At 36.6% G+C, this 13,107-nt stretch overlaps 1 protein-coding gene across 3 annotated transcripts in view; it reads left to right on the forward strand.

Annotated features, from left to right (window-relative positions):
• The window catches only part of MYO1E (myosin IE), a 102,893-nt gene that overhangs the window by 40,098 nt on the left and 49,688 nt on the right, over window positions 1–13,107 (forward strand). For all 3 annotated transcript variants that reach the window (XM_049812988.1, XM_049812991.1, XM_049812990.1), the window contains exons 5-9: window positions 4,840–4,927; window positions 6,595–6,684; window positions 7,650–7,781; window positions 9,197–9,331; window positions 10,493–10,625. In XM_049812988.1, coding sequence (XP_049668945.1) covers window positions 4,840–4,927; window positions 6,595–6,684; window positions 7,650–7,781; window positions 9,197–9,331; window positions 10,493–10,625 — 578 coding nt within the window. The remainder of the gene's footprint in view (window positions 1–4,839; window positions 4,928–6,594; window positions 6,685–7,649; window positions 7,782–9,196; window positions 9,332–10,492; window positions 10,626–13,107) is intronic.

The following is a 13,107-nucleotide window of genomic DNA, read 5'->3' on the forward strand; positions in this document are numbered from 1 at the left end:
ACTGCAGGATATTTGAGCTGGTACACTGTACGCCTTCTGACTTTCCTTCTTATGTGTGAAACTTAAGAGGTTCGCTGTAGTGCAGCTGGAACTGCACTTTACCTGTGGCAGTGGTCTCCAGAGTGGGGTGCATGCATCTCGGGCTGTGCAGGGAAATCCACAGCTATACGGGAAGAAAATATTAGATGTTCTGTAGTAGATGTATGTAACTTATAAATAGATAAATTATATATATACATTGGGAGTGTGTGCTCAGACTTTTTTTTAACGATGGCGTGTGTGATCAGAAGTGTTTGGTGACCACTGACCTATGAGACTTTCCCAAGAACTAGGGAAAAGAAAGAGGAGAAAAAGAAAAAGTAATTTGAAGGGAAACTGTCATTATTTTATTAATAACAGCTTTTCTTCAGCTTTCTGTCATTTCTCTGTGGAACATAGTGAGAGGCAGCACTATGAATTAACTGCTGTTGCATTTAACAAAAGAGATTTCAAGACGGAATGTTTTCTTTGTCCAGGGCGCCCTCTCTGGTCTTTTCCCTGGGGTGTCTGTGTGCCCTGCCATGCCACAGCCCCAAGGGGCCAGGATGTCGGTGGGGATCAGGTCAGATGCCTTGTAGCTTAGTGCATTCCATCCTGTGGGCTGGAAACTGCAAGGAAATGGTGGATGGTCACTGATGTTTATGTTTACATGCCCTTGCACCAGCCACTTACTAATTTAATGTTGTTGCCAGGAGTGGGCTTAGTATGCGGGTCTTACATGTGGAGGTGCTCCATGTGCAAGCGTTCCTATACCCTACTGAATGATCCAGTGTGAAAATAGATTTCATATTAATTTATCACTGATGAGCTGCTCTGAAACCTTGTGAGGAGTAATTGTTTGAAAGTTACATTCACTGTTTTCTTTCTTTGAATCTATGCCTGGGGGTCATCCAGGCAGAGCGTTCCTGGGTGACGTGTTACAGTGAAAAAGTGCATAGGTATGTCCCTCTTAGTATCAGCAAAGTGTATGTAACTCTGTAGAAACTGTTGGTTTTATGTATAGGAAGGTCAACCAGGTGTTGACAGTTTGCTACACTGAGCTGTTTCCTTCTAAGGGCCTCCCTCTTCCTGGGCCCCTGGCTACAGCATGGTGCCGTATGAAACAAAATGCCCATATTCCTGCCTCTCATATATCTGAATTGTTCCCTGAGTTCAGTCTTCCTTTTTGGAAGACTGATGCCTGATTGGTGGCAGACTAGAAGCTCCCAAGATACTGTAGCTCTTGAGTGAAATGAGTGTTCTAGCTGTCTTCATGTCTACTACCACACCATCAGTTTCACTTAGTAGCTGCCAAGGACTTTACCGTTTCTGCCCCTAAACTGGTGATTCTCAAAAAATTGAGGTATAGTTCTGTCTGTCTGTCTGCAGTTCCACAGAAGTCTGCTGAACCTAAGTAGTTTCAAATGAACCTTTGCGTTTCAGTGAACCATAGTTTTTGCTATAAAAATTTGCCCTGTGGAAAACGAGTGATGATAACATTATGGTTATTATGAGGTAGGTGCCTGTTTGCTTCTCTGCTTCACAACTAGTCTGAATTTGGAGTGACTTCACTGAAAATCCCTGGTGGGACAAAAGGAACAGAGCAGGCTAGTACAGAAATTAAAAATAATCGTTCTATGTGATAATACTAATTTAAAATGAAAAACTGTTACCAAACAACCTTTCTAGGGCCAGGAAAGCCTGTTTCATTAGTGGAGTAATTGCAGCACATATGCGTGTGCGTTAAGAAAATTACATGTACGCGTGACTAATTATAGATGAGGAGCCATCTTCAATACTACAAATATGTGTTAATGGAAAGATCATTTACCACCCCAGCTGGTTTTAGTGAACAACTCATGTCTGTCTTAAGTCTATTAAGTTCAAAATTTAATATGAGATTTCTAGTCAGCTTCTGTATCTCAACTTTCCAGAAGACTCAAATGACTGATTGTTCTAAAACATCTATACAGAATCTAACTGGAAATATGGTTGAATTTTAATGAGGAAGTGGTAGAAACATAACTCTAATCCAGTAAGAAAAGTTAGGTAAAAACTCTGATTCAGAAAGGAAAAATATTTCACTGAAGTTATGCTACTGAGGTTTCTCTGAACATAGTTAGAGAAGGTAAATTTTCTGTGTAAATAAAAGCTTATCCAAACACATCAGAGTATTTTACATATGCAGTGGTCTTTACTGGCAGATCCAAGAGTTCTTTATAAATATTTGTTATTAAAATTTTTTACATTGTCCCAATGATGTAGATAGGTATTACGTGTATTGTTCTGCAGCCAGGGATAGTGTATTAAATGTCACTTAGAAAATTAATTTTAGAGAGAAGGATGAGGCTGTGTATTGGATCTTGCTTCTCTACTCACTAATTATATTTCCTCTGGGAAGGAAGGAAGGAGCAAAAAATTTTCCCTCTGCATTTGTAGTCGTATTACAATTTCAGCTAAGTGTTAATTGACTTTGCTGAACAAAATGTCACTTTTCTGAAGTAGCAAATAGTGCTAGTAAGAAAAGTCTCTGAGAAAATTGCCAGTACCACAATCCACTTACTTGAAACCATTATAATAATTTTTTCAACCTTTAAAAACCTCTGTACTTCCAGCATACTTAAAACTATCAAGCTAGAAAATTATTCTTACATCTTCTTAAAATAGTTTTAATAGCAGCAGAGCAGTAAGATATATGTGAAAAAGCTTCTGTATGAGAATCGTTTGGCAGGAATGCCACAATTTCCCTGTTACAGTTAACTACCTGAGCTTTACGGGGGGCAAGATACCATCCCGGCAGATAAAGTTGCTTCGATTCATAAATAATGCATCGTCCATCCTGTTTTATTCTAGTTTAATTGGAGCAATTTACTGGTCTCTGATCAATAAAAGCATAAAGCTGAAAAAAAAGCATATGCATGCATAAATCTAAAGCAAACTCTAAAAGGCAGTCTTTTGGCCAAATTAATTTAATATAAAGGACCACTTATATCAAAACAGGGAGTAACAATAACATGGAACTATATTCCTCCAGGTCAATTTTCGTGGCAGATACTATGGAATGAGAAATACAAGCCACACTTAATTTGAACAACATGGAGAAGGATAATTTATGCATCAAAGAAAATCTTACAGAAATGTGTTACATTTTTACTGTGTGATAAATAATCCCTGATCAAACTAATTCAGTGTTTGGCCCCAGATCCTCCTCTGTATTCAGTTGAAAACAGCTTATATAAACTGAAGAGTATGATTCAGTTTAGATTGGTTTGTCTGTATTGTTTTACAACAGGATGAGCAAATGTTGAAGTAATGTTATTTTAATTATCGAACTATTGCTGATTTGAACTTCTAAATACAGTTTGCCATCCAGCAAACTCTGTCTGTCCCTGTGAATGTAGTAGATGCCAGTAATACAGGCTTTCTTATTAATGCTTAGGAAAAGATGACTCAAAATAATAAAAATCATGGTACACACTACACAGATGAGATGATGAAGTATTTTTTCACCTTTTCAAGTTTCCTGTTTGATCTGTAAAACTGCAGTCAGGAGAAGACAAAAGCATGAAAACATTTCTGGGGCGAAAAAAACCCCAAAAAGCCTTTAAATATTTCTGTACTGTTTGGAAGCTTTAAAGATGTAAAATGTTATTTGCAGCTTGGCAGCTTGGGGAGCTTTTTCAGAATTAAACTTTTGGAAATGTCTCCATTACTCCTGCCGATAAGGAGCTCTGAGTTGACATTCTCGGCAAGTCCTTTTCCTGTGCGGGACATGCTGATGTTTCTCTGGCAAACGTAGCTAAAAATTATGCAGGAAAAGATACGCATTTGATCTATATCCAGGAACAAGTAGGCGCAGGGTAGAAGAGTCAACAACATTCACTGAAATTATTCAGGAGCTTAAAGATAGCACAGACTTTCACACAAGAAAAAAAAATACTTCAGATATCTTTATGACATTGAACCAACATCCGTGGGTTGTATTTTGGTATTAGTATAGTTGTCCAGGGTAAATTCATTAAGGTTAAAGCTGACTTGCACCAACTTTTATGTAAGTATGGGGGAATTCTGTTGAAATGAAGTTAGTTTTAAGGTATGAAATAAAGCATGAGGTTGGATTGTCTAGCATGCCAATCTTCTTTCCCTCTTGAGAAGCTTACTAATCACGAGAAGGCAAATCTACTGATGTTGTAAGCATTATTCACAGTTGAAATGAAATATTATAATGGAAGGAAGGAATTGTGAAAGCTAGTATGGAATATTAAGACTTCTTGTACCCTGTGTCAAGAAGCATAGGAACAGGAAGGTAGTTCTTCCGTCATTCAGGATGTGATTAATAATGTCGCATTATTTCATTCAGGAACACCTAAAACAAAAGACTTCTGCAATGAAGTAGGTATCTGGCATGCCATTCAAAGCTTGGATTTTCGAATGAGTTTTTGTGTTAAGATCTGAAGTCCCACTAAATTTAGATGGGAATTGAGTTCTTAACACGCTTGTTATCTTTTGAGCGTCTTGGTTTAAGTATATTTATTTTTCAGTTTACATAGTTTTCTGACTTGGAAGTCCCATAGAGATTCTGGTGTCCATGCAAGATGATGTATTCAAAATTATTTATTCACAAACATATACAAGTACCGTGCTACCATACTATATCATAGTCTATATATTACCAGCTTACCTGATGTAAATATGGTGTATATTATTTATTATTCATTGTTAAGGTACCTAGTCTTTGTTGCACAAGATAAACCTCGAATTACTCCATTCTAGAGTTATTTAAAAACTAACAGGTACATTTTTGTGTTCCTTTTTTCATAGTGGGGAAAGTGGTGCTGGAAAGACCGTAGCTGCTAAATATATTATGAGTTATATCTCCAAAATTTCAGGAGGTGGCCCTAAAGTACAGGTAAGTTGATATAAAGTAATACTGAAGCATAAGCACAGTCTAAACTTTACTTCAGCCGTAGAATGACAAAGGTGTCAGTGTCTTGGGAGACACTGGCAGCCAAGAGGCACTCTACCAAAGCAGCTTGTGGGTGAGCAGCTAGAAATACATACAAGCCCTCAACAACAGAGACACAACTGAAATGGAGAGTGAACTGCTTGCTTGCAGATTCCTGGGCTGCCTGTGTGATGGGAGCCATATGAGGGAAATCCACAGACACAGAATCATCCGTGCTAAAAGTTTTGTAGCTCTCATGCTGAATTATGTCTACAAGCGTTTTGGGTTTTTTTTAGTTAAGGGGTAAAAGGTACTTTAATTATTGTTCTTAACCAGATTAAGAACAACAACCAATCTCCTTTTAGTAGATGTGTGGGGTCTTGTTCCTCTTGTATTGGCATTCTGTTGAAAACTGAACTGGCTTTTCAGGTTTTTATTACTTCCATTAAATCTCTTATTTGTATGCATACATCAGAGAGCTAACAGCAGGAACATCATATTGGTTTATGAGGTTATCTAGTCAAAATTAGAGTATCTGAAAGCTAGCTGAAACAACAAATAGATGCTTTTGTTGATACCTATACTATTAATGTCTGCTCTATCTATCGAAACCTATTAACTAAAGCTAATTGAGTGAATTAGCCATAAAAATTCCCTTAATGATGTACAATGTCATTCACTGACAGGCAGTGGTAGATAGGTAGTAGGTGCTTTTACTAGTCCACTCTTTTTGAGTACTTACTGTTATTTTTTTGCTTTATTGCAGTCTCTGATGTTGAGTATGTTCTTTCTGCTTAATTTTGCACAACAGTGATAGAGGGAACATTGCAGAGAATAATTCAGTAGACAAGAAAGTGATCCAGATAAAGTATGCATTATGTTATTTTTGGAATAAATAGAATCATACTTTATAAGTAAATATTTTGTGTTATTTAAAAGATTCCAGCTTTTTGTACAAAATTAAAAATATTCTTAGTGATTACAGAGTAACAGTTGATGAATTTGGTAAGTTGCCTTGAGCATTTCTTTTGAAACAAAATTCATTCTTATCTTCACAACCCAGCATGCATTGGGCTTGTTCGAAAGCTAATATCTTGTCCATATTTCCAACTCCTAGGATCAGATAAAGACACAGTAGTAACACACTTCAGTTGCTTTCTAAGACAGCTAGATAGCAGCATCGTTGATCCCAAAACAGGTTGCTGAAGCACTTGCAGATTCCTAAATTTCATGCTGCTCTGACTTCATTGGTGGTTCCAGACCCCCCAAAAAGATTTAAGTGCTCATGTGTAAGAAGGAAATTGTTTAAAATCAAGACAATTAAAAAACCAGATCAATTTATTGTCTGTGTTGCTTGGCAGAACATTGAACAGAAGGACTAGGTTTTAGCCTCAGGTGTTTTGTTCAATTTTGTAGGATTTTCCTCAAAAAAATAGAAACTAGAAGCTGTGAGGAAAAAAAAAAATGGTTAGATTCTATTCCTTGTCTGATCAAGAGGATTTCTTACAGATGCAGTCTTTCTTGCTTTTTTTAATATATAATTTAGATGTCATGGTTTTCTAGAAAATCTGTAAGAACTTTAAAAATGTCTATTTCTGAATCTGCATTTCTCTCATTTCCTAAAATTTTAGCATGTGAAAGATATTATTCTACAGTCCAACCCTTTACTGGAGGCCTTTGGGAATGCAAAAACTGTACGGAACAACAACTCCAGCAGATTTGTAAGTCCCTCTACCTTAGAGATTACTTTATTCTTCCAACTTCTGTGCTGTTACAGAGACAGTATTCAGGACTATAATATAAATTGGCTACAAATTAGGTAAATCTAAATAAATTATAAAGTGTGTTTTAAAACACAAAGTATATGTTGAGAGGCCTTTATTTCATTCTGTATAGGTTGTGCATTTGTTTCTCTTACAATATGTACTGGCCACAATTTATAAAGTGTTCAGTTAGTAAGCAAATAACTTAGCAGCAAACTGGCCAGTTTTCCAGGTCAGTAAAATATACGCAGTAATACATGTTTAAACCAAAATAATTTGATAGCTTTTTGAAAAATAGATTAAACCATCCTTAGAGTTGTTTGATTGGAAACGCCTTTACTAATATGTAAGGAAAGTAAGGCAGGAATTATTTTCAGTCTGCCATTATAAAATACTCAAGATAATATTGTGAAATGACTGTTCACTAGCTAACATACTGTAGGTTCCATTTTTAAAAGTTACACATAAGCTTTACAAATTTGAGATTTGTTCCTCAGCCAAGGTGAGTGTTAATGTAATTAATGTCTCCCTGAGAGAAAAAGATAATCGCTCTACCTTGCTTCCAACCAGAATGCTATGTTTGCTGTTGGTCATAAATCTGTTAAATTTACTTGCCGTATAGGTGAGCCTTATGGTTTCCTTTATACTAAGCAAGAGTCTCAGCAGAGGAAAGAAGCCACTGAATTCCTCTCTACATTTGCATTAACACATGACGTATTATCCCAAGTCTAGCGCTGTGTAAATGCAGAAAGAAAGATATATGATAGTTCAAGAATCTGAGCTTAGGTTATACCTGGAGACAGCTGTGTCACTGCATCCATAAAGATGAAATTTCCTGGTAACCTTCCTTGAGGTACAGTACAAGTGCATGATTTCAGATCTGTATTTACTAATCATTCAACAGCTTTATTTATTTATTGCAGGGGAAATACTTTGAAATCCAGTTTAGCCCAGGTGGAGAACCAGATGGAGGGAAAATCTCCAACTTCCTACTGGAAAAATCTCGAGTTGTAATGAGGAATCCTGGGGAGAGGAGTTTTCACATTTTTTACCAGGTCAGAAGTGTATAGGTCCTTTCTAAGTTATTTTAAATAACTAGGACCAGTTTTTCCTTTTGATTGAAAAGTCATTCTCAACACAGTGAGATTACTGAATGCGCACTCAAGAAGGTAATCTGGATATCACTGGGAAACTTGATAGCTTGTTAAGACACCATCTAACATAAACCAACCTAGCTGCCTTTCAGCTCCAGAACAAAAGTACTTCAATATTTCAGAGGCCTTGCTTGGAAATTCACTGTGAACTCCCATATGCAAAAGTCCAGTAGAATATAATAGAAAATGAGAACTTTCCGACAGATTTCTTTTTAAACTGGCCTGTGTAATTATACCTTCTGCTGTGGAATTTCATAGCACAGCTGTGAAAGAGAGATTTGATTCTCAGTTGTTTTCTAGGACGTTTAGGATGATATCTATTTGTTGAATCATCCCCACTTTTTTTGTGTTTCAAAAGGCTCTTCTGGCCTTCACTGGTCCTTGACATGCAAGTTCCTTATCTGCTGAAGTGCCGTTGATCAAGCTCTACAAAACTAGAGTAAAGACAGTGCATTGTAAGTGATTGTAAGCAGCTTCACATAAAGTTGAAGTGTCATTGCCAGGATGGAAAGCTGAGTTGGAGCTGGAATTGCTCCAGGAGCTGTGCCTTCTCCTCTTCCGAGGGATATGAACAATTTGCACTGTCCTGCTGATTTTCCTCTGTGGCTTGGAGAGGCTTTTTGACACGGGAGTTAATTGACTATTATCTTCTGAGATTAGTTTGTTTATTCCTTCCTATTGCAGCCATGTCTGTGCATAACTGCGTGGACTTTACATAGGTCTGATGGGCCTCCCCTCTGGCATTGCAGAAAGTACAGGAACCTTTTTTTAAGTACTGTGTTGTTTATTATCGGCCCTGTTGGCCTAAATGATGCAAAGTGGTGTGACTTGAGCCATGCTTCAAATCAACGTAGTATTGGAGCAGTTCAAAACTGGCTTCACATAATGGGCATAAAGGATAGTTGGCCTCACAATTAGAGTCACAAATAATGCTTTCTTGGTGTGTTTTTTTCAACTCTGCCTATCTTTCAGTAGGCATGGAAAACACATTGCTCCTGAGGATTTAGATAATACATTGAAGATTGGAAAACCTGCTTTGCCTTCATGAGGTAAAGATAATGGAAGGCATTCAAGTCAGTTGCAGTTTTTGCTTCTTATTAGATGTGGAAGTTAGAACTAAACCATTCATGGGAATGGGAATGAGAATATGGTCTTTTGGGTTAAACAATTAACAAAATACAGGAAGGATACATACCTGGCACAGCACTAGCCATATCTCTCCCAGTAATTTCAGGCTCAGTCACCCGTTTCCGACCTGCCTCGTCTCTGCTGAAGAATGTTGTGTGATACCTAATCTGGTGATTTTTATTCTGCAGCTAATTGAAGGGGCCTCCTCAGAACAAAAAAGCAGTCTTGGCATTACCAGTATGGACTACTATTACTATCTGAGTCTCTCTGGGTCCTACAAAGTTGATGATATCAATGACAAATTGGATTTCCAAGAAACATTGGTGAGTTTTTTTACTCTATGATTTGAATAGGGGTGGATGTATGTTCATTTCACTGTCCATTTGTAGCAAAGACATTGGTGTATTAATGTGGGAATGAGAAATTAATGTAGATATAAGTTATTTTAATTATATTTTACACTGAGGAGGAGGTCCTATGTTGCAGCCTAACAAACCTGAGAAGATAGATTGTTTTTACAGAAAGGCATTTTGTTTTCTGTTTGTTGTTTTTCAGAAGGGTGCAATGGCATTTAATTGAGGGCAGATAATCTGCAGTATGAAAAATGGGAAATGCAAACACAGTAAGGAACTTCCATTAGAAGAAAATATAAGAGTGCCCTATTTTAGCTGAATTCTTAGTGGTGACTGATCTTCCATGCCTCCTTAAAACAGTGCAGCTGAAAGGCTGGAGAAGGGGCCTTAGAAAGCATAGATCAGGGATCTTTATCCAGTGCTGTGACCTTTATGTGAGTCATGTCAACTTGCTGATCTTCTGTTACTAGAAGTTTACTATTTAAAATAAGCATATTAACACATCTTCTTATTGTAGCACATTTAAAGGCCTAAAAAAAAAATAATTGTTACTGTTCTATTCTAGCTAATTTGGTATTTTAGAAAAACAGTCAGTTGAGAAGATATTCTGTACTCTAGACTCCAAAACCCACTGTTGTGGATTATTTTCTAGTAAGTGGCTGAAATTCACAGCCTGAGCCAGACAGACTGTGCTGCTTTTTAGAGTCATTCAGTACAGCTTCACAGTTCTTAGTCTCAGTGGATAAACTGTCTGTGTAGAAGGAATAAAACCACTGTCTCTTAAGTTCATTGTTTCCCATTTTGCAATGAGACTGTTTTTAGTGTGACACTTAAGAGCAGGCACTTTTTTTTAAAGTAACTTTAATTTTTCCAGAGTTTATTTTGCTAACACATCTTCTAAATAGTGTGGATGCTTCTGTATTTAAATTAAAAAAAAATACAAAAATGCTGAAGTAGGACATCTGGTACCTTTTGAAACTTCAGTGCAGGCTGTAATGAAATTGCATTAGGTATTTGAACTGTTTTGAAAAACTCAAATTTTTAACATAAAATTTTTAAAAGGACTTCTATGACAAGAGTCACTGAACAGATTCTTCGACTGATCCAATTTTTTTTTCTTTTTCTTCCCAGCATGCAATGAGTGTGATTGGGATCTTTGCAGAGGAACAGGCATTGGTGCTGCAGATAGTGGCAGGAATACTGCATTTGGGAAACATCAGTTTCAAAGAAGTTGGCAACTACGCAGCAGTGGAGAGTGAGGAGTGTAAGTACCTCTCGAAACTGTTAGAGAGTTAGCAGGGGGCCGCAACCCAGATGGCATAAGGTGAACTGCAATCTTGAGCTGCTTATCCAAACACAGTGTATCATTTCTTGTAGTGCGAGGCTGCTAATTTAGATTCTTTTCCAAAACCAGTGGTACTGAGGCTGTTTTGTCTTTTACAATGCCACTGACTTAGCAGGAGTGCAGTTTTGCATTTTGAATTTAAGAAATCCTTTTCCAGCCTTTGAGTATGAAAGAATAGAAATTGTGAGAAACGCTGCTCCTGTCAATGCATTAGCACACGTTCATAAAAACACCTGTTTCTTTTGTGATTTATCTGACCTCATTGCCATGTGAAAGCAGCTACCAACTTGTGGAGTATCCCCAGTCTCAGGTACACAGCCAGTACTCAGGCACATATGTATGTACATGCATCCAGAAGAGACGACTTGAAAACAAATTCAGGGTTGAATTGAAATGCATAATTTACATACTACAGTTATGTTCCCTGTCCCAAATTTCTCAACCCGTACTTCAGTATTAGGTACCTCTACTGTGTAACTCTTTCCTTATTATATCCTTATCCACAGTGCACTGTCCTTGCATCTTTTACCTCATGCTACTGTTTTGTATCAGCTAGGCCCACATCAGCGAGATCTTGAAAGATTATTGGATCTCGAGTTTTAAATATTTTTGTCATGATTTATACCTTGCATCTAATGTTGATTTTATACTACTTTGACAGTTTAAGGACAGAGTAGATAAGCACAACATATGTAGTAGCTTATACATATCTATCTGTTCTCATAACTCTTATTTCAGAATGGTCCTTATGTTTAGGAAAACTGCATTTGTTTAGTTTTAGGTAAGTTAAATATAAATAAAGTATCTTTGTATAGTCAAGTTCCCACTCAACTTTGTTAGTAATCTGCTATTTGTTTTAAGAAATTGGGAAACAAAAATTACTAATTTTTTACCTTAATTTTTTAATTTGAGAGAATAGTAAGTGAACCCAAAGAAAAACATTTTGAGGCATTTTATACATCCAAAGAAAAGTATTGGATTTTTCATATGCCTTACAATTCCAAATGAGCTACTGTGCTTCCATGTAAATCACAGTATTAAATCTTTCAATGAAATCAAGACATTTAATTGCCGGATGAGGTGCTAGATACAGTGTGTTGTATCAGAAAGTAACAAACCGAAAAGACGTGAGTTGACAATAAGTTGGTAAATGTGAATGTATTTCTATGATGAGCCATGTGCACCATATTTCTCTTGCTCACTGGGATATAAATACTGAAGTTCTGTATGAATAATACATTGAAAAAATCAGCAGACAGAATGAATATAGAACTTATTCATAAACATACTGCATTTTAAAGAAGCCGGAGAAGAAATAGCAATGTCTAGTACAATTCCTGCATTATGAAGTTGAAAGTTGGGTTCATTTCTCTTTCCGTTAATCCTCTTCTCAGTTTACTGTTTGTCCTAGCCAACTAAATAGTAAAGCATTTATAGCCTGGATAGCCACAAAAGATAAAACACAATGAAAGACCACTGACAAGTCATGCTTTGTGTAAGTCTGAAATAATAAAAAGTTTAAGAATTTGGTCAATAGTGTTCTTGTTATTATATAGCCAACTGCAGAAAAACATGCAAAGGCCATTCTTCAAGACACTAAAAACTCTACTCTTACTCTGAGTCAGAATCAAATCTATACAGGCCATTCTTGACAGACATTTAGACAGGTACTTCTTCAAAACTGCCAGTGATTACTATCTGTTACAGTGCTTGATTATATTAATAGTTGAAAAAAATGTTCTCATTATTTATCCTAAATCTTCCATGTTGCAAATCATGCCAAATACTACTTGTTCTCTCCTGGATGGCAGAAAACAATTTAAACCATCCCTCTTTACGCTTGCATTGTATTGAAAGATTTATTTTACACTTTCTGAAAACTGATGAAGTGAACCTAGTCTTTTTCAGGTTTTCTTCACAGATTGTATTTAAAACTATTCCACAGAAAGCTATTGATTACTCTCTGAGGATTATTTTTTCAATTACATGCATATACTGCTTTATAGTAATTTCTAGATGGTAACTCTATGGTCCCTAACTAGGGAAAATAATCAGGCATCTTAAGAATGTGAAGTTATATCAAGTCATGTCCAGCTCTCCCTTTACAGTAAATCATTAGCACTGTGAAGGAAGAGTTTGAGGTATGCATGGTGTTTCTTACCATTATACTATCTTCATAAATTCTTACAGTAGTATTAACTAAATACTTATGCTCATATATACCATAAAGATGCCAGAATATTCGGTCTATGATTACCTACATTCTTTTCCATTTTAAAGCATATGATGTTTGACCTTTTCATGTGCTCTTCAACTTGAGTTCTCAGTGAGTTACCAGAGATGTTGCTAGTGACTCAACTTTGGTTAGTTGTGTGGTTTCTAGTACCCTAGGGTAAGTTTA

The sequence above is a fragment of the Accipiter gentilis genome, chromosome 10 (assembly GCF_929443795.1).
Source record: "Accipiter gentilis chromosome 10, bAccGen1.1, whole genome shotgun sequence".
NCBI lineage: Eukaryota > Metazoa > Chordata > Aves > Accipitriformes > Accipitridae > Astur > Astur gentilis.